At 34.1% G+C, this 22,194-nt stretch overlaps 3 protein-coding genes and 1 pseudogene across 3 annotated transcripts; 1 reads left to right on the top strand and 3 right to left on the bottom strand.

Moving 5' to 3' along the window:
- Nucleotides 1-336: 336 nt before the first annotated feature.
- Nucleotides 337-1,954, bottom strand: LOC129869894 (uncharacterized). The gene is made up of 2 exons (XM_055944469.1): nt 1,630-1,954; nt 337-1,418 (listed from the first exon to the last, which is right to left on the bottom strand). Exons 1-2 carry the CDS (start codon nt 1,952-1,954, stop codon nt 337-339), a joined length of 1,407 nt encoding a protein of 468 aa, XP_055800444.1.
- Nucleotides 1,955-5,609: 3,655 nt separating this feature from the next.
- LOC129870338 (uncharacterized) lies at nt 5,610-12,082 on the top strand. The gene is made up of 7 exons (XM_055945078.1): nt 5,610-5,776; nt 7,333-7,608; nt 7,770-7,825; nt 7,916-7,994; nt 8,080-8,218; nt 11,366-11,479; nt 11,614-12,082. The coding sequence occupies exons 2-7, from the start codon at nt 7,439-7,441 to the stop codon at nt 11,803-11,805; spliced, it is 750 nt and encodes a 249-aa protein (XP_055801053.1). The 5' UTR covers nt 5,610-5,776; nt 7,333-7,438; the 3' UTR covers nt 11,806-12,082.
- Nucleotides 12,083-12,724: 642 nt separating this feature from the next.
- LOC129869893 (receptor kinase-like protein Xa21) lies at nt 12,725-14,316 on the bottom strand (annotated as a pseudogene).
- Nucleotides 14,317-14,400: 84 nt separating this feature from the next.
- LOC129869892 (LRR receptor-like serine/threonine-protein kinase ERECTA) lies at nt 14,401-15,289 on the bottom strand. Its single transcript, XM_055944468.1, has 3 exons — nt 15,133-15,289; nt 14,965-15,067; nt 14,401-14,746 (listed from the first exon to the last, which is right to left on the bottom strand). The coding sequence occupies exons 1-3, from the start codon at nt 15,287-15,289 to the stop codon at nt 14,401-14,403; spliced, it is 606 nt and encodes a 201-aa protein (XP_055800443.1).
- Nucleotides 15,290-22,194: the final 6,905 nt, after the last annotated feature.

Raw genomic sequence — 22,194 nt, 5'->3', positions numbered from 1 at the left:
CAAGAAGCGGGGTCTTTCTCCATTTTTTTCAGTTTCTTTTGAATTATCTTTAGCTCCTGAAAGTGCAAATGGAGAGCAAACATAAACTTTTACATTTAAAAAGACTTAAAATAAATACCATCTCAAAATAAAAGCACTCTTCCTCCACAAAAAAAATGACATAAAATGGCTTCAAAATAATACAAAAACACCCTGAACAATATAAATTATTATATCTTGATATGTATTACAAAACATAGTGATAATTACACTACCTTGAGGGAGATTAAGAAACCAAACATACGAATAAGCCTATCAAAATATTGTTTTGCAATTAAAATTCAACCACATACACTATTACAATTGTATTCTACGAGGTTTCATATCTTGAAATGTCTTAATAATAGCATCATTAGAAATACTATCAAATACATCTTTTTTTAAATAAGGCACCAAACAACCACTAAAAAAATCATCACTCATTTTGCTCCGCAAGTCATTCTTAATAAACTTCATTGCCGAAAAAGCTCTTTCAACGGAGGCAGTGGCAACTGGTAGAAGTAGAGCAAGTTTCACTAAACGGAATACCAAAGGATAAGTAAAATGTTTCTTTGTCTGAACTAATCTTTTGGAAAGATCACAAAGCCCATTTATATCGGAGAACCTTTCATCAACATCACGAACATCAACAATATAACTTGCAAGTTGATTCCTAAGAGCATTCATATTAGATTCATCAAAGTCATCTGGATATAATTCCGCCATTCTCATTACTTTTTTGATATCAAAACTTGAAAATGAGTTAATTGGATTCAAGCAAGCAATTCCATGGAGCAAATCGGTAGTCACCTCATCAAAACGATTATTAAGTTCTTGAAGTTGCCAATCAATAATATTGCAAAACACTTCAACACGATAATGATGTGAGATTGTATAGTTAGCAAGCTTTCGTCGTGATCTTAAAGAGCTAATATATGGCTCATCAAAGTTAGGTATCAAAACATCATGTTGGATACAAAATGTAGATACCTTAGCAATAAGAAAGTCCCATTCATCATCCCTTAAAACTTGCAACCTTCTCTTTGCTACTTCAACAAGTAGCATGGCATTTGCAATATCTTGCTCCTTTTTTTGTAAGCATTTATTAAGCTCATTTGTAATTCCTAAAACATCTCTCATCAAATGCAACATGAAAGCAACCTCATATGTTCGACAAGCTTCGAGATGTCCCATTGCCTTAGCTCTTTCATCCAAATTTCGTGCATCAAGAGCAAGTGATTCAAGAACATCAAGAATAAAGCCAAACATAATAATAAAATTATTAAAGGATTTATAATGAGATCCCCAACGAGTGTCACAAGATCTTGAAAGATCAAGTTGTTGATTCAAGCCCCTACCGGTTGAAAGTTCACCCATATCTAATGCCTCTTTAATTATTTCTTTTTTGAGAATCACGTAATTCATCCATACGTTTAAAAGATGATCCCAATACATTTAAAATATTTGAGACCAATACTACAAGTTTTCCCACTTCAACACACTTTTTAGAGACCCCAACAAGAGTTAGTTGAAGTTGATGAGCAAAACAATGGATGGAATGAGCCGATCTACTTTCTTGCCTAATCAACATTTTAAGGCCATTGATCTCACCTTGCATATTGCTTGCCCCATCATAACATTGTCCACGCACACTTGATGGACTCAAAGAATGTTGAGCAAGTAAATTAACAATTGCCTCCTTTAGAGATGGAGCACTAGTATCTTGAACATGAACAATGTCAATAAGTCGCTCCATCACAAATCCCTTTCTATCAATATATCGAAATACAATAGCCATTTGCTCCTTGCGTGACACATCAAAGGATTCATCAACGAGCAAGGCAAAGTAATCACCATTTAATTCATCAAGAATAACTTTAACGGACTCTATTTTACATGCACTCACAATTTCTTTTTGAATCTTTGGAGAAGTCATTTGATCATTTTGAGGAGCATGTTCTAGTACATAATCACAAATTTTATCACATTTGTTTGCATACCATGAGAGAATTTCAAGAAAGTTACCCCTACTAAGTGATGATTTAGATTCATCATGACCTCGAAATGCAAATTCCTGAGTTATGAGAAGTCTTACTACATCAACCGAAGCACTTAAGCGAATCCAATATCCATACTTGAGTTGATTAGATTGTCTCTCAAATGAAAATTGAATAGATTGCCGTTGTCGTAATAAATCTTGACATTTTTTTTTGATTGATTATGTATGCTATTTGGTTGACCAATATGTTTGTCAAGACTACTCTTTTTATTCCAACTCTTAAACCCAACACTTGAAAATACTGCACCTCCTCCTTGATGAATGTTATGGTCTTTAAATAGATAACAATACAAACAATAGACTGCATCTTTACTAACACTATACTCCAACCAATCATGATATACATCATCAAACCATTCATGATTAAAACGACGTATTGATCCAGAAATATTTGTTTGAGGATACTCATGCACCGCTAAACGAGGTTGGCAAGGACCATTTAAAAGGTATGCTCTTCTAATAATATCACGATGATTTGGATGATGGTTCAATATTGAGATTCTTTCACCTGGATCAAACTTTAAAGAACCCAAATCAAATTCTTGAGAAGAATGTAATGATACTTCCGAATGATTAGCATTTTCTTCTTGGTTAGATTGACTATGACTTTGAGAGGCTAAACTTGATTTTGAAATTTTGGTGAAATACTTCTTCATTGAATCTTGAAACTGAATCGTAAAGACTAAGAGCACATAAATAAGAGTTTCAGTATATGTATGAACCAAAAGCAAACTTCTTCTGAGTTACAGAAGGATAAAAATATAGAATTGAAAACTTCAATGACTGTACATACATCTATGAACACAAAAAATTACAGCAAAATTCAATTTTACTAAACTACTTGGGCAGACAATGTGCTGGCAAACCAATTTGAATAGTTAGTCTTGGTGAGTGTATTCCGGAGTTCCAACAAAATAAGCTTTGAAGATATTTCTTTTCACCAAAATTTTAAAATATTAAAAAAAAGGAACTGGAGGTTCTGAAATCTAAAGCCAAAAACTGAGTATTTTATACTTTTAAATGTCCAAAATTTTTAAGAACAAATAAAATGAAGAAGAATTAAGAACTTACTCATACAGGCAGTGGACGGCGGACTGGCGGAGAATGGACAGCAGGGCAGCCGGCAGCACACAGCACACAGCAGCAGCACACAGCAGTAGTAGGCACTCAATTTGAAAGAGAAGAGAAGAGTTGGGAGAGAAAGTGAAAAAATGAAATCCCTAAAAAATAAAAAAGAGGGGTTTTTAATGTCTTGACTTTTCAATTAAAGAGTGAATCTTTTTTAAAAAAATAATATGTTAAGAAGTCATTTTTTAATTTAAAAAAGGATAAAAACTAAGCCTAAAACGTAACTAAAATCAGAAAATAAAATGTGTTTGTCTGGATTCGAACACGCGATCTGTGACATCTAAGGAGAAATATTGAACCTCCTTTGCCACTGAGCTAGTCCTTTGGCTTATGCTCAGGGGGTTCAATTTTAAATATATACACATAAATTAAAAAATTTATCTTATATACACAGTATAATTTTTTAACGAAGGGGGTTCGAATGAACCCCCTGAACACCACGTGGGTCCGCCCCTGGATGTGATTTGCATGTATCTAGGATAATTGAGACTGCTCAACCTCGAAAGCTAATTCGCGTGTAGGCAGCGCTATCTGTAGGGCTGTACAGGGCAAACTGATAAACCGCACCAAATCGACAAACCGAACCAAACCGGAAAAAAAAACCGACTAGTGGTTTGGTTTAACTTGGTTTGGTGTTTGGAAAAAAAACTCGACCATTATAGGGTTGGTTTGGTTTTAACTAAAAAAAAGTCAAACCGAACCCAAACCGACCCGATTATAGATATACTACTTTTAAATTATGTTATACAAAAAAATATTTATAAATTGTAATTTATAAATATTTTTTTAAAATTTTTCATAATTTTTGTTTTCTTTCTTACATTTAGATTTGGACTTGAGAAGCTCATCTAAATAATATACAAACAAAGCTCATCTTATAAAGTTAAAACTTCAAACAGTGTTCTGCCTTCATCTTTTATGTTGATATTTTATACTAGAACTCTTTTTAAGAAGCACTGCTCTGTGCTTTTTATTAGATATTATGAAAAATACGAGAAACTCGAAAAAACTCGAAAAAACCGAAAACCCCCGAAAAAACCGAGAAAAATTAATATCGAAAAAACCCGACTTTTATTGGTTTGGTTTGATTTATAGATTTTATAACCCGACACAAATGATTTGGTTTGATTTGTAAAAAATCCGAACCAACCCGGTTCATGTACACCCCTAGCTATCTGTCATACCGTTGACTCTATCTATTCATGAAATTTTCTTTATTTCATTTTTGATTTTCTATAGTCTCACTGCCAAAGACCGGGAGAAGTTTAAAAGAGATGGGAAATCTAGTAACTGTCGGGCGGGGCGGAGATAAGCTTGCTTCTTTACAAGCCTATCCCCCCCAAAAACCCCACTCTGTAGCGCTAGTTATTCCATCCCATTCCATTCTGGGATAGGTGGCTAATACTAAAATAATAAGTGAAGTAGTCACATTTCTTTAGTGCAGAGCCAGGTTTATGATTGCGGATTGCGCAGATTAACTTCTCCTAATGGCATATGGAAACGTGGTAGAAGTCGTTTATGCGTTGTTCCCATCTACCTTTCTTAGTGTGATTTCGCGATGATCATCAGTGGAGCTAGTTCTGCTTCAAGTCCTATTCTTTTTGTACTAGAGTTCGGTAGAGGAAGGACTAATTCTGGAAGATAGTAGGCCCTTTCTTCAGAATAATCGATTATGTTACCATCATGTGCACGTCTCGAAATGACTTTGACGCCTTTCCCACAAGGACTTAGTCTTGCTTCCCAAAATACATAGGAGAGTGGTAAGTGAGATTTGTTTATGTATCTCAGATACATGCGAATTTACTTGGATATAGTGTATTAAGAACAAATTACACCTAATTTTAACTCCATGCATTTTGAGATATATGTATCTGGGACATACCAATAAGATTTGTATACTATAAATTATAATAAGGGAAACTTACATAAATATACAATATTAAGAAAATATTTATCATCTATAGCAATAAAAAAAATATTTCAGGGAACACTTATAATATATTTATAATACAGTTTTAATACATATTGCAGAAAACTATTTATAAAACATATATAATACAAGTTTTATAGATGGATAATACATTTATCACATACTTTAATAGACTTATAATACATTATGTCAGTTTCTTACTACACAAACATAATAAATATTTTAAAACAATTATAATACATTTATATTGTATGCATAATTCACTTTTAATACAAGTGTAGATTTATCATAGTATTGCTATGTATTGCTATAAATGATAATAAATAAAAAATATCGCTAAAATCAGTAATTAATTTTTAAAAATCGTTCAATCAAATAATTTTTTCTTATAATATATATAAGTAATTAACTAAACTTGTGAAATTTATAACCAAGATTGGGACCTTGAGCAGCCTATAGCGCAAAGGCACACCCGAATATGCGCAAAGTTCCTCAAAAAGATTCGTACATTCGCATAATCTCATAATTTATGCGACTTTTTTCTTCATCTTTCTCCCTAAAAATAAATACGCCTTTCTCTCTCTCTTCTCTGCTCACAAAAATCTCCTTCTTTACCGCATTACCACATACCGATCTCACAGGTTCTTTCTTTTTCCCTATTTTGCTCACTTCAATTTCAAGATTCCCTTTTATTCAAATTCAAAATCGAGCCATGTAATTATAATAATGATTTTTGTAAAAAAATTGATTTTTTTCGAGTTTCATGCTTCCCTTACCCCTTTATGACCCTAATTGAATTCCCAGGAAAGAGTGATGTATTGGGTTTTTATTTAATTTGAGCTGCTAGCTAGTAGTTTAATGAATTGGGTGTTGCATGGATGAATTTTAAGGATCCATTGATGTAGTTTGTGCTCCAATTTAGGGGATTTGATCAGAAATGAAATGGATTTTGTTAGGAATTTGAGGATGGGGAAGGGGGGGGGGGGGGGATGTACATATGTATTGACTTATTTTTATGCTTTGAAGAGTAAAGTCTTAGCTTTGCATTTTTGCTATCTGCTGATAACTAAGTCAATCATTAAAGATATGTGAGTTAATATAATACTGAAGCTTATGAGATAAACTTGAAATGAAGTAAAAGAAAAAAAAGTAATCTATCCAAGCGCCTTGGTGGACAGAGTTACCGGTTACCTTTGTTGATGAGAGATAATAGGTACCCGTACACGCAAGTTGATCTGGAAATCACAATTATTAAAAAAATGAAATCTTTCAATGGACATATAAAAGTTAAAATCATGACATAAACAAGGGAATGAATCATCTTGAAAGGCTCATAAAAGAATTTTTCAATAGTACATTATTTGATCTTTATTAAGTTATTTCTAGGTCTTGATTGTTGGTGTTGATTAAATAATTGTTTGGGAAGGTTCTCGATGAATTGGGAAGATTCAACTAATGACTTGAAGTTGATGTCCTTTAGTAGGAAAATTTGATCTTAGATCAATATCTGAGTTATTATATCATAGCTGGATGTTAGGTATAGGTACATCATTGACATGATATGATTCTACTGCTATATATCTGGTTGCGATGTGTAATGGGTCCTATTGAGATGGAAAATAGCTAAAAATGATATTAGTTTAACTACTGAAGTTTAATCCAGATCCTAGATTATTCAAAAATCAAGCTTTTTGAACATTAGATGTGGTTCAATAATGGAAAACACAATACTCAATAAACCGCGGTAACTTCTAAAATTTCAATCTCATATAGTCTCATTAACTTCTGGTACCTACTCAGTGCAGGAACAATCAATTCCATGCATCCACTGAAACCCATAAGATAACACCATCTATATCCAGTTGTACAGACAGAGATAGGATAGTGATGAACCTGGAAGCAGTCGAGCTCCTAATTTACCCCTCACGATATGTCGTTTTCCAAAGAAATGAACAAGTTAGGGGGTAAATATTGAAAACAGAGAAGACACGATGCAAACAAAAGAGGGTGCATTAAAACACAAGTTACTCTATGATTTTTTAAATAACAGCTGCTTGAAGCAATGATCGTGGGGTTGGATGAATCCCTGGGATAATTTCTGATTCATGGAAGATTTCCTTTGCTTAAAAAATCCTTAGTATGTACTCTTCATCACTCGAAAAGATGAAATTACTAATGATTCCTTTCCTTGTTACAGAAAATCAAAGAAGTAGTTGGATTACAACCATAACTGGTCAATATTGGTATCTGCGTGTTAATACTGGCAATCAGTCATATTCAATTGACTGATTGCCAAATTGCAGATGGGTGCCCATAGTTCAATGAAGCCTAAGACAGCCTTGGAGGGTGTGCATGGAGTGCAAGTGGTGCCTCATTCACCATTTGCATTGGAAGAGATAAAACAACATGGGGACTTACATAAACGGAGCCATGCAAGTTTTCCTGTTGAAACAAGACAACACCTAATAGTGCAGTAAGTGAAAATGAGGTTATCTTGGTTGACCTCTGATCATTTGTCTTGAGGTGCTTTTCTATCTTCTATAAGCAATGTAGATGATTGAATTGTCAATTCAGATCCAAAGTTAGTACTAGGGTTGACAAGAATTTGACTCATCATGTTATCTTGTTCACCAGGAGAGTTTGGCAGCAAAGGCCTGGTTGCCTCAGGCCCATCCGTTGTAGTTGCCATGGTAAACATACAAAGACAATCGCTTTATGAACAGTTAGGTGTATAATACTGCCTCCAGCATGTTTCTAATCTTTTAGTTGTTTTCTTTTAGGTGATAGAACTGTTGCTGAAACTATTGCGAATGTGATCACTTCTCTTCCTTTTATTGCTCTTGGACTTCAGGCTCCGAGGTCAGAAATATTTTACTAGAGCTGCTTTATGATGACCATGTTTGATTACTCTCGTAATCTTTAATTTCTTCTTTTGTTACTGCAGGAAAAATCTTCATTGCAAACTTTATGCCAATTCATTGGTTGGAGTTGGAATTGTCTCCAGTTTGTACCATGCTTCGAGAGGCAAAATAAGACGCTATATGAGGTGGGCTGACTACTCAATGATAGCAACAGCAACAGTGGTAAGTCTTCAGCAGTTCATTCATTTTATATCTTTTCAGGATCTTTTATATTGCCCAGATATTCTAAGATTCAATTTTTCTTGTAACTTTAATCACACCTGAAGTGCTTGCTGAAAATTATATTATTGATAACTACCTCATTCATCAACATCAAAAAGGAAAAAGTGCAAAGATTTGGAAAAGGTGTGTGACATTGACGTCAAAAAGCTGGCGGGGTGTGCTGAAATAGTTTTCTTGGTCTCCTTTTTGCTAAATTGTGTAAGAGGTATCTACTCCGCATTTGAAAGTGATGATGATTTGTGTTAGAGTGCTCAAGTTCCTATAATACTTTTATCTGGATGCTAATTAAGTAGAGCTACACTAGAGCATTAGTGCACTACCTTGAGAATTGTGTTTTAAGAAATTTTTATTCATCATGAACTTTCAATCAAATATTACTTTTCCCAAAAAGGAGATATATTCTTCTACATTTTTTGAGTCTCAAGTACCTCAAAGAAAATATTAAAGCTAAGCATTCCACGAAATGGTCATTCTTATTTTTTCTTTATTGTATTCCGGGAGAAATACATGTTTAAATGCACGCAAGTTGGCCCGGATATCACCGTCATAAAAAATAGTTTTGCTTTTTTTTTAATCAGGTAAATATATTTTCATTCATAAACATGACCAAATTGGTTGTATACAAGGGCTATACCAAAAGGTAAAGCATGTACACAAATATGTGATTTTCTACAAACTCCACCAAATCATCTATACAACAAGGAACTTTCTTTGTGCATCAAAAGAAAATAAGGGAACGAAGGCTACTCCTAACAGGGAGAAACTCGACTCCACTATTTCAAAAGCCCTCCTATTTCTCTCTCTCCAAACAATCCATATTAACGCAAGTGGAACTACATTCCAAGCCCTTCATCTTCTCCTCTTTGTCCCCCTCAACGTTTACTCTTCACGTTTTTGGCATTGCCTATGGAGTGCCAAACCATCTAAACATATCCCACCATAACCTCAGGGATAGCTCGCAATGTAGAAGAAGATGATCCATGTCCTCACTGGCTCACTCGCCTCCTTACACATGTAACACCAACTGACGCAAACAACCTTCCGCTTTCTAAGATTTTCCGATGTCAAAATCACCCCTTCTAGCAGTTAGCAGCTTCCTCGGCACCTTTGATATCCATATTGCGTTACAAGGGAAAACATGTTTCTTCCTAAGCAAAAGTTTTTCATAGGAGGACTTCACAGAGAACACTACATTATTTCCCAGGCTCCACCACCAAGCATCAAGTTTAGTAACCGGATTGACTTGCCTATGAAGTAAGGCTATCAATCTTTAAAACTTAAGTCACTTCCCAATCATGAAATTCTCTTTTAAATCTCAAGTCCCAAAAAGACTCTCCACCTTGTGTCCCCCTTATATGTTGTATTATCGAGTCTCTTTGGCAAGATGTTCTGTCCAATCTCTGAAATTCATCTTTCAATAATATTTCCCACACCAATATGTCCCCAAAAATTTACTCTCCTTCTGTCTCCGACCTTGAATGATATATTTTCCCAAAAAAATTCTCATTCCTTCTTGATATTCCTCCACAGACCACAACTGAAAGGCAAAGTGATATCTCTAGTTCTCCAACCCCCCTCCTATAATCCCATATTTAACAACCATCACCCCCTCCACAAAGCTTGTACCTCCCACCTGAACCTCCAAAGCCATTTGCCCAATTAATCTTAATTGAAAACCTTTAGATCTTTAATTCCTAGACTCCCCAATTTTTCAGGAGATGTGACAGTCTCCCACCGCACCAAGTGAAATTTCCTTGCCCATCCACTGCGCGCCCCACAGAAAATTTCTTTGAATCTTTTTCAACTTTTCGGTGACCGAAATTTGAGCATGAAGCAAAGACATGAAGTAAGTCAAATGGGGTTGCTCGATAATGAGCTCTTATTCAGCGCTTCTATCCCGCCTTTGGACAAATATCTTTTCTGCCACCTTAGTAGTTTCTTCTCAACCCTCTGAAGAACCGGATTCCACACCATATGATCCTTGTTTGAAGCCACCTAAAAAATAGTTTTGCTAGCAATGTAATATCAGACTTATGAGTTTGTTTTCTCATAAATTTTATGGACTCCATAGAAATTCCATTTTTTATGTTTAGTGAATTCATTATCTCATAATGTTACACAAAGCTAAATATATTCATCAAAAGGAATTCACAGTTCCACCTTTTTTTTCTCTAACATTTTGAAAGGGATGCTATTATGTTCTCTTTTCTATTGTTTTTAGAGGGGGAAAAAACAAGCGAAGAATGTCGCTATTGACACACCTAATAGGAGTGCAACTCGAGAAATTTAACTTGCATTTAACATAAGCTGGGATGCTGATTTTAGGTTCTTAGAAAGACCAAAATATACTGAACTACATCAATGATTTAATTACTTCCTTTCTCCTAACATCTGTAAGAAAATCATCCAATTAGCTTACTCTTACACTCGAAAGAGAGATTGTGCAAACAGTTGTTCTTAATCCTAGAAATATGACTTTTTTGGCTTTCGAAACAAGCTCTATTCCTTTCCAACCATAGAGTTCAAAAGATGCATAGAGGAGTTGTGTTGGTGAACCACATCTGTTTCAAATCCTTTCGAAATTCTTGTCCCTGCCAGCAATCTAACAACCCCTGATGCTATTAGCCATTAGGCATTGTCCTAGGAATACCACAAATATTTCGGAATAAGTTCCAACGCTGCCTGGAGCACTTGCAATGGATAACAGGGGGACCAAGCACTGAGAAAAAAAGTGGTGACCAAGAATTACTCTATAACCTATTGGTAGTTTGGTACCAGTTAGAGTCTACCTCATAATAAGTGTAGATTAATTATCACTGTCCCTCTTCGCATTCCCTTTTATTTATCAAACATAAGCAAAAATATTTGGTAATTTTTTCTTATATAACTCCTAAGTGGAAAAGCTTCTAGTATCTACTGGAGGTAACAGGTACCCAGTGGATTAGTCAAGAACGTACAAAATGGCATCCTCATCCAAAAAGTGTACAGAGGGAGAAGGGGTAATCTGTGGGTGCTTTTCAGCAGGTGGTTCTATGAAACTTCATAGCTTTAAAAGAAGCTAATAACACTGCTGATTTTTTTTTGCAGTGTCTATCAAGGGCACTTAGAAATGAGAATCCAAAATTGCTGATGGCAGCATCTGCAGTCCTCCTGCCAATCCAACCTCTGATGGTTTCTGCTGTACACACTGGAATGATGGAGGTAGATATCTGCTTCTGAAACGTGATGCTCGAATGAACTGAATTTCACTACCAGTTTATTCTCTTCTATCTAGTTCTTCCCTCGTCTGCAAAGAATATGATTTAAAGGACGGTCTTCACTCTTTTTCTGTTTAGGTTGCATTTGCCAAAAGAGCAATTCAAGATCCGGATCTTAGGATGACCCACAATGTGCACAAAATGTCATCATTGCTAGGTGGTGCTCTTTTCATAGCTGATGATGTCTTTCCTGAAACACCTTTCTTACATGCTGGTTGGCATCTTGCTGCTGCTGTTGGGGTGAGCACTTGCAATAAGCTTCTTGAGTAGGTTGCTATTATTCCAATATAATTCCTGTCAAATTTGTCGAAACCACTTGCCGTTGCCTGCAAAGATTGTCCATTTATTCAAACAAGAAGTGAAAAAGAACACACTGCAATCTTGGATCATTCTTGTATTTCAATGATCTATCCTTATTACTTTTCATTGTAGTGTTTATTGGTTTAGGAAAGTAGTGATAGTTATCTGTTGTAGTTATGTGCTGTAGAACGATGGCAATTAGCATTGCTTTTTCTTATGATGCCAGTGTGAAACATTGTTTGCAGGATATGATTTTTCTTCTTCTCTGTTGCTGAAAGTCTAGTATTCTTGCAGACGACATCTTAACATATGGACTAAGTTTTCATGTGAATAATGTTGAATGCTGCAGTTTGTCTTAGATATGTTATTGAGAGTGTCTTGAATTCGTTTGTGCACTATTTTCTGTAAAAGTGCTTGTGTGGGCAAACATTATTGTGTTGAGAAGAGTTGCTCTTCAGAGAGCAATCAAACATTATTGTTAACATAATAGTAATTGTGTTGAGTCATATAAACTTGGATGTCTTAACACTAGTTAAAATATTTATCAAACTGTTGAATACAAATTAAGAAGCTAACAAATAAAAAATACGGAGGAGATGTGTAAAGAGGTGGACGAGATATTTTCAAGCTTGCAAACAGAAAGCAAGCAAAACCATGCAGCTTAACACTTCCATAATATTTCTTGATTTGCTTCTGCTTTATTTGGGTATTCAAACCGTAATTACTGGGGAAAAAATTACAATATGATGACATACAACATTTAGAAATACATACATTACAGAACTCCTAGTAATAGGGATGACTTTATTAAAAAGATTAGCTAGATAAAGAAAAAGCAACATATTAACTTGCAGCTCAGAAAGCACACCACTTAAAGAGATGCTAACTTCTACATTCCCAAAAATGTATTCTTTATTTTGTTAAGCCTCTTGACTACATCTTTCATGGTTATCCTTGAGTCTGGCATTTCCTTTGTGCAGTCTAAAGCCAATTCTATCATGGATGCTATACAGACTTCACTTTTGGAAGTGATTTGTTCTTCCATAGGAAAAATATCAGCATCCACAACTTCCATCATAGTTGTTGGAAATGCTCGCCTTATCCACTCACTCATGCCAAGATTTTCATTGAATATCTCATCATCTGTTGGTCTTCTTTTTGCCAAAACCTCCATTAGCATGATGCCATAGATATAAACATCACCACCAGTGGACACTATTCCCTCCGAACCATATTCTTAAAAGAACGAAAATGAAAAAGAAACTCATACCATATAATAATAATAATAATAAATATGTACTAACCAAAACTCTTGTCTAGTATACCTGGTGCAATATATCCAAGAGTGCCCAATGTCTCAGTCTGTGCCATGGACTTGCTTGCAGCTAAAATTTTAGAGATGCCAAAATCACCAACATGTGCCACCATCTCTTCATCTATAAGAACATTGGTTGTCTTTAAGTCACAATGAACTATCTGAGAGTCATGACCATGATGTAGATATTCAATTGCCATAGCCACATCAAGCATTATGGTGACTCTTTGAAGGAGGTTCAAGTGGGACTCTTCTTTGTACAACCAATTCTCAAGACTTCCATTGGGCATATATTGTAGAACAAAGGCTCTTATGTAGTCACTAGAACAAGTAGTAATTACCAGAACAAGATTTCTGTGCCTAACATTTCTCATCACTTCACATTCAGTATCAAACCTCTTGCATACTTGCTCATTTTCCAAATCTAGAACCTTTATGGCCACCACAGTTTCACTAGACAATGTGCCTTTGTACACATGGGCAGAACTTCCTATACCAATTAAGTTAGATCCATCAAAATTATTTGTTGTTCGTTGAATCTCGTGATAAGAAACCAATTGATGAATCCGGATCTTCGGTACCTTTTCCACGTCCTTGGACTTTCCTTTCTTGTGTCGTTTCATTATCCAAATTAAAACCAACAAGAATATCAGAAAGGATGAAATAACCACTGGAACAACAATTTTTAGCACAAGCTCCTTAGATTTTAATTGTTGTTGGGGATTACCGATAGCACAAGTAGGAACCTCCAATATGTGCATTCCACAGACCTTTGTTTCCAAGAAATGATTGCAGAGTGGAATTCTCAAACTCACCACACTAGGTATTGCACCTTCTAAATCATTAAATGAAACATTGATGACTTTAAGGTACAAGAGTTTTTCCAATGACCTAGGAATAGTACCTGACAAGGAATTTACAGACAAATCCAAGATTTCCAAACTTATTAAGTTGGCAAAGGATAATGGAATTGGGCCTGAAAATGAATTGTTCGATAGGTTAAGAGACTCCAGGTTTTGGACTTCCCCAAATCTGCTTGGTATCTTACCCAAAAAGTGATTACTAGAAAGATCTAGTTCTACAATAGCCTTCAGTCCTCCAATATCTGGTGGAACTTCTCGCTCTATAGAATTCTGTGACCTGTTAAGATAGAGAAGACCACTCATCTTCCAAATGCTCGACGGAAACTTTGATGAGAATTTGTTAGAACCCAACCAAAGAGTTTGTAGCATGCTAAGATCTCCTATGCACTATGGAATCATTCCAGAGAGCTCGTTGTTATCCAGAGCTAACACAACCAAATTAGATAACTGGCATACTTCTTGTGGAATATGCCCATCTAAATTGTTATTAGATAGATTTAGACCTTGAAGTTGTTTAAGTTTGCCGACCTCGGAAGGAATACTTCCCCTCAAGTTGTTGCTTTCCAAATATAGGGTCGTTAGAGAGGTCAAATTACCTATACCTGTGGGTATGAGGCCATTGATGTGTGCATATGCTATATCAAATATTTCGATAACAGATGAAAGATTCCCAATAGCACCAGGTAGAACGCCATTCAACGGATTAGCACCCACAGATAGATATCGGAGCATCCTACAGTTCACTAAAGAATTCAAGAATGACAGCTCAAGCTTACCAGGTTCATTGGTTAGTTGATGAACATCTAGAAATAAGTTATGCAACTTATGTTGTTATTTTTGGGTATTTCACCACTTATGTTGTTATAGGATATGGACAAAATCTTGAGCTCTCTGAGTTGACAAATATTACAATGAATATGACCAGAAATTTGACTCATTGATATACATAACATCTTGAGATTTGAAAAAGCATTCTTTTCATCAAGCAAGATAGGACCAGAAAGGCTACTTATTGCCAGAGATGCAGTATGTAGCGATGAGAGATTAAACAATACTGCAGGAATGAACCTGTTAATTGATTTTCATAGAAGAACAACTCTGTAAGTTGGCTAAGATTACCTATCTCCTTTGGAATGTTGCCGTTGATTCTATTATCAGACAAATCAAATGTCATCAATTTTCTGGCGTTTCCAACAGAAGGGATTATACCTGTGAGATTATTCTTTGAGAGATCCAAGACTCTGAGTTCGAGTACATACCATGGCCCTTTCCACATTTCACCATCGAGTTTATTGGAAGCCAATGAAACCTTTTGAACTCGTTGGTGTTGAAATAGACTTGATGGGTTCCTTGGAGCTGATTGTTTTGAACATCAATCATTCGCAAGCGAGGCAAGTGGCCAATGCCATAAGGGATGTCACCAGGAAGTTATTGTTCCCAAGATTGAGCTCTCTGAGAAAGGACAAATTGGCTAAAGATGAGGAAATTGTGCCTTGAAGTTGCAAATCAGGAAGAGCCAAAGCTACAACCCTTTGCCTTTTTGGACTACAAGTGACACCAAACCAAGAGCAAAAATAAGTATTTTTGGTCCAATTCTTGGCCAAAAAAGGAGTGGGAACAAGATTTTGGAATGCCAGTAAAGCTTCTTGGTCTGTTTCATTTGAGAAAGCAATTGATATAGATATAGAGTAATATTGAATTAGAAAGAAGAGAATCAATAAGACAATGTGCTTCTTCATGATGTTACTATGCACTTGGTAACAAAATGCTTCAAAGGGATTTCGAATCTTTGGCCAAAGTTACTCCATTATATAGCACCACGATGCCAAGGGTGTGGCTTAGTGGTAAATGACGTGGGTTGAGCACGATGAAGTCTCTGGTTCAATTCTCAATAGAGACAAAAACACTAAGTAATTTCTTCCCATTTGTTTTAACCTTAGTGGACAGAGTTACCTTATACATATTGCTAGTGGGAGGTGGCATGTATCCCATGGAATTAATCGAAATGTGGATCCAGGTCAGCTTTCGCTGGAGAAAAAAGAGAAAAGAAATGGGAAAGAATAAATAGACTATCATCAACATAAGTAAAAAGTTAGTTTATTATTCTTAATTTGCATAATACATAAATTGACCCTTAAATTTGGCTTCAAATTTTAAGTCTGACCTCCAACTTTCATAGTGCACACGTAGGCTCTCTAACTATCCATTTCTTAAACAAAAAAACATGCAAAACCAACAGCCTTATTGCGTGATATACAAACGCTCCCACGTGGATCTTTTAGCCACTCAATGACTGCCACGTAATTAAAAACTTTACACGTATTTTATAATTAAAAAAACAAAAAAAATAAAGGAAACGAAAGAAAAGGTATTCATTAAGGGTAGATTGTCATTTTCACTTCTTTTTTTTATTGTTGTGAGCCTCAAAAATTACACCCGATGCGTTTGAATTGCGTCCCGATACGCATTATGCCAAGTTGGATTTGTATGTTTTTTTATTTAAGAAATGGATAGTTAAAGTGCCTACTTGTGCACTATGAACGTTGGAGGTCCTATTTAAAATTTAAAGCCTAGTTTAGGGGTCAATTTATGTATTATGCCTTCTTAATTCCTCTTAATTCTTTTATTGCATTATAATGTGCAAATATGTTATATTGGTAATTGGTTTCATCTTATTGTTTTTCAAATGTATTATTTAAATTGCCATTTATCATGTTGTTTTCTTAGATTAATTTATGTTAACTAAACTCAATTTTATAATATCTCGATATCAGAGATGGAATTAGAAGTTAAAGATATACCTTTAGCAACAATTTTACAAAATAAAATGCTATTGCTTTAAAAGAAATATATAAAGATTGATTTGAAAATTTATTTCCAAAAGTTCCCCAAACCAAAGTAAATGTCACGTTATAGCAACCACATTACAAATTCACCACTTGTTGACTTGACATAGTAATTGGTATTGCCCAAGTCTTCATGGAAAATGTAAGAATTCTCCACACAAACATATGGAACATTTATTTCGTATGAAATTTGAATGAAAATTCATTTAACTTTTAGTGTGCATATTTAGATACTTTAACTTGATCTCAAGTGGCAACTGAACTCTTCAATTTGTTTTCACTATATTTCATAGACATTTGATGTGGACGTGACACATAATTCTTTAGAGAAATCTAAATGATCATTTGTAAGTTGGAGTGTTCAACTAATATAATGAAGACGAGTTGAGATTCTACATGTGCATAGTCAAAAGTGGAATATTTACTTGACATGAGATCAAATTTAAGTGTATGTTTATGTATTATGTCCTTTGAAATTTATTATCTTAAATATGTCATAACATGTATAACTATAAAAGTTTGTCACTAATAGCTTGTTTAATCAAATGTTTAAATTTTATCTTCCAAAAAACTATCAAAATTGCTTTTCAAGAAAATAATGTGTGGTTGGCCAAGTTCCAAAAAATACTTATGGAGAAAAATTAGTACAGACTCTTTTTTTTAATGGACATACTGATTGTAATTTCCACAACCTTTTATGCAGTACATTCAATACTTATGGAGAAAAACTAGTACTACTTTTTTTTTTTCAAATTCATTCGTGGCTTCTTAAAGTTGGCATCAAATTTTACTTAGACAGCTTAACTGGGCGATGTTTATTTTAGACACCTCATGTAGGGTTTCGCTGTGTCATTTTGACACTTTTTGTTGACATAGTAAAATGAGTATGATACACTCAATAATAACGTGTGAAATGCATTATTTAGTCATTTTTTTATTTTACTTTCTCTTCTTCTCCATTTCTCAAGCCACCGCCTTCCACCATTTTTTCAAGTTTAAACTCCTTCAATGGATGTCAAATTTTTTATTCACATTTTCAAGCCCTCTTTTTTCTTCTTCATTGTATTGTTTTTCTAAATCTATCATCACCTCCCTCTACCTTTTTCGTCAAAAAAAATGAATACCAACACCCATATTTCATATCTCTTCTCTCTTTATTTCTTCCTCTCACTCTTTTCTTTCCACCATCGCCATTAATTTTATCACTATCGTGATTTGAAAAGCACACCACCATCGTCTTCTTGTCCTTTTTTTTTCTTTAGATCCAACAATTATAATTATGAAAAAAATGAAAATCTAAATTTAATGAAAATCATAAAATGAAAAAAAAGTAGAAAAGAAATTGAGGGTTCAGGAGAGACGCTGAAAAAGTTTGGGAAGAAAGGAGGAAGGAGGGGTGGGGTAGTTATAGTGGGGTCTAGAAATAGGCATTTTTATTTATTATTTGTGGCTGAAATTTAGTTTTTTTCCTATAATGTATTTTTTTAATTTTATTTTGCACTCAAGTGTGACGTGTTCTTTTTTAATTAATTGTAGTGTCAGGTCATTCGCAAATGCTTTATACATACTATGTAATTTTAGCTGATTATTAAAAAAATATTAAAATAATACAGTGAAACTCTGCATGAGGTGTCTGAAGTGAACATCACCCAATTAAAGTATCTAAGTAAAATTTTTGATTTGGTACATTAAATATTATGGAGAAAAAATAGGACGTACTTATTTTTTGAATGGACCTAATGATTGTATTTCACAACCTTTTATGTTACATCAAACATTATTGTGTCAGGGTGGAGCTAATAGTCTACATGTGATCGAATTTGATAGATTTTCTCAAAAGTTTATTATATATGTATTAATTAAATTTAAAATTTAATTATCTATATGTATATATTATAATGAAGAGCAGTTTGCAATGTAGTTAGGCCAAATAATAAAAAATTAAAAAGTCATTTGAAAATTTTAGGATAAAGTTAATATATTTTGTAAAAAAAGTTTTTGAATTTAAACATATTAGACTTTCGGGAAAAAGATTGATTAGTTTAAAAGCAGAAATTCATGGCTGAAGAGTTCTAAATGAACTCTTAATATTTCATAAACTTATCCTTTCAAATGTTGTAAAATATATTTAAATTAAATTTAAATTAATTTAAATATTAATAAAAGATAAAATATAATGTTCATATTCGTTCTTTCGTTTGCTAATTCAATTTATTTTTTTTTAAAACAAAAAATAAGGGGTACTGGTCATTGGGGGACCCCCATTACAAGTATTCTTCTAGCACTTTCCTTAACCTTGGGTGAACTTAATGTTAGGACCAAAAATAATCACATGTCATACGGAAGCTAGCAAAAACAAACTTCGAAAAATCATGAGTAAGAGGATAAATGAGACAGAAATATTTAACGTGGTTTGGTTAATCGATCTACATCCTCTAAAAGAGATAAACAATCAACTATAAATATGAGAGTACAAAATATCGAAAGAAATAAGTTCACACAATTCACTCAAAATACAAAGAGGTTCACACATGTCACAATCCAAAATGAGTCATGAGTGGCACACACACTTAACATCCTAAGTGGGAGAACCAACGATACAAATCCAACTTATATTAGCTACTCAAGTTATAAAATACGACAATAGTAGGAAAGCTCAAACCTAATTAAAGTAAGAAATAATAATCCACTAGAGTCTACTAAATACGATTTTTTAAAATCTGAAAATCATCACACCAAGGACATCTAATCCCAAAATACTAGGTCTGAAAGTATCAAACGCTAGAATAAAATAAATAACATAGTTTGTGTCCGAAAACTAAGAATATCATGTCATGATTGAGGAAATCCAACACGAGCTAGAATGAATAGCTCACCCTAGAACTTGATAAGCTGGACACTGTCTATAACTGAAGTCAAGTCGAAGTCGATGTCGATGGAACACTCGTTGTACTCTACAAAATAAAACAAAAAAAATACAAGTAGGAGTCAGTACAGGGCAACATGTACTGAGTAGGTATCATCGGCCGACTCAAAATAAAAATCAATATGCATAAAGTAATAGTAGAAAATCAACCATAACACTTAACATATGGCAACAACAAAATCAATGACAACACAATAAAACAATTACGTAGTCAGTCAACAATATCAAGCGATTTCATGAGGACTCAGGCCTCTACACTACGCTCTTTTGGAAAATGAGTTATTTGAGATTGGGTAGTATTAAGTCATTTAATTTGTTTTTCTTTAATATTTTTGTGCCCGAACGTGATACCAGATCCAATAATATCGCGTCAGCTCATGTCATTCGATCCAAATATATCGTGTCGGTTCGTGACACCCGATCCAAATAATAACGTGTCGGTTCGTGACACCCGATCCAAATATATAATTAATTTATCATTCTTTATTATTGCATTCCACTTCATTAACAATATTTCATCAAGCCTTATTTATTCAATGCATCACTTTTGATAGGACAAGTTCAAGACTATAAATTTCACGATCTTGGAATTGCAGACCAATCACAACAACATATCAACCATCCAAACCGCAATAATTAAATGCATAGTAAACTTCACACATTACTCAATGACTATCAATCACTATTAAGAGTCTATCTATGATATAGAATAAATCATAACCTACCTCCATCGAAGAACCAAAGTCAAGCAAGCTAATTCACCGGTGATTTTCCTTTCTTCGATGCCTCAGAACGGTCCCAACCTAACAAGTATATAATATTTGTAAGTAAATGAGTTTGTAGACACCCATACTATATATATAGCCTAGACTCGAGAACCCATCCAAATATATAATCAAAATCCTAAATTTTGATACCAACAAATATCTCAAGTCTCATATTCATAACTCTTAAATAGGTTTATGTCTCAATTCTTCCAAATAATATAAATCTAATGGTGTTTATATAATACAATACACTTAATATTTGACTACCTATATTTATATATTAAAATGTAACATGAACAAAATAGAAAAGTAAAACAGAAAGAAAATATATATTTATATATATATATACAAAATGGCAGAATCCATCCCCAAGCTCCATACAACCAATCACTAATGATGGCTAATCATTAGTCAATGATGTCAACAAATTCTTACTCAAATTTTCAGCTGTATAACAACAAGAACAATAAATTTTGATGTTCACCCATAAGAATTAGTAATTTTCCATCTTATTACATCTTTCAGTCCTTGCCTCGTGATTTTTTTTAATTAGCCCGTACTCTTTTTCTTCTTTATCATCATTCTGTGATTACCACGTTGACAACCACTCACACAAATTGACTCCAATTCCCTCCCCTAAATACATACAATGATTATGAATTACCTGAAGCAGTGCGCACGTTTTCTGTAATACTCAAGTCGTGATCAGTAAGTCTTCTCGATCTAATTCTTTTTCAATTTCTTTTTTCTACAGATAATTGTGAACCTAAAGTAACTAATTCTACTATTTATTTTAATAAATAAAGTGGTATAGAATATTAAATAAATTACCATTTTAGTCCATTTAAAATTTACGATATGAGTCTTTTATGAAATAAAAAGCTCTAGTAATCAAAAGGACCTAATGGATCGTTACAACACAAGTGCCAACGTAACACTTGTGTCTCACAAGTTCTCCCTTACATAAAACTCTCAAAGCCTTAAGTACTACATTATGGATGCTATCAAGTTAGAAGGAATGATCCTCTATTTATAGAGTTATAAACATTTTCTTGCAAGAAAAAAGACTAGTCAAATATGGAGATTTTGTGTTTTTCTTTTAGGAAAATGAAAATATAATTATTCTAAGAAAGTAAGGGCGAACACCCAACACTTAAAGGTGCGCAAATCGACATTCCGGATTCAATGGAATCTTCAAATATTTTTTAAAAAAGATTGTTATAACAGAAATATCCTCTCGGACCTCTCTTATGCCTAAATTTCCAACTTCTCTCCTAAACACTCAAAATACCACCTATGGTCTCGGCCTCTCGGAGTCCTAACCAACCACCCTACTAGAGCAAACTCGACGTTCCGAACGCAACAGAATTGACAGAATCAGCATCTAACTCTCAAATCTTGGAATGTTGATCAAAGTCAACTATTTCAGTAAAACTCAACTCAAGAGGCTCAAAGTCACTAACATCTCACCCAATCACATCGGAGACCACACTAACCATTCCCACATCACATAATAAACATGAAAACGCTAAAGGAAAGGACAAAATGATCATTTCACACATAAAAATAATTTATCATAAAATAAAATATTACAATATATGAGCCTTAGAGTTTCAATTACAATTAGATTTGTAAAATCGAA

Source organism: Solanum dulcamara, chromosome 10 (assembly GCF_947179165.1).
Source record: "Solanum dulcamara chromosome 10, daSolDulc1.2, whole genome shotgun sequence".
In the NCBI taxonomy this organism is placed as follows: domain Eukaryota; kingdom Viridiplantae; phylum Streptophyta; class Magnoliopsida; order Solanales; family Solanaceae; genus Solanum; species Solanum dulcamara.
The sequence above is the reverse complement of the archived record's forward strand: the minus strand, read 5'-3'. Positions and strand labels throughout refer to the sequence as shown.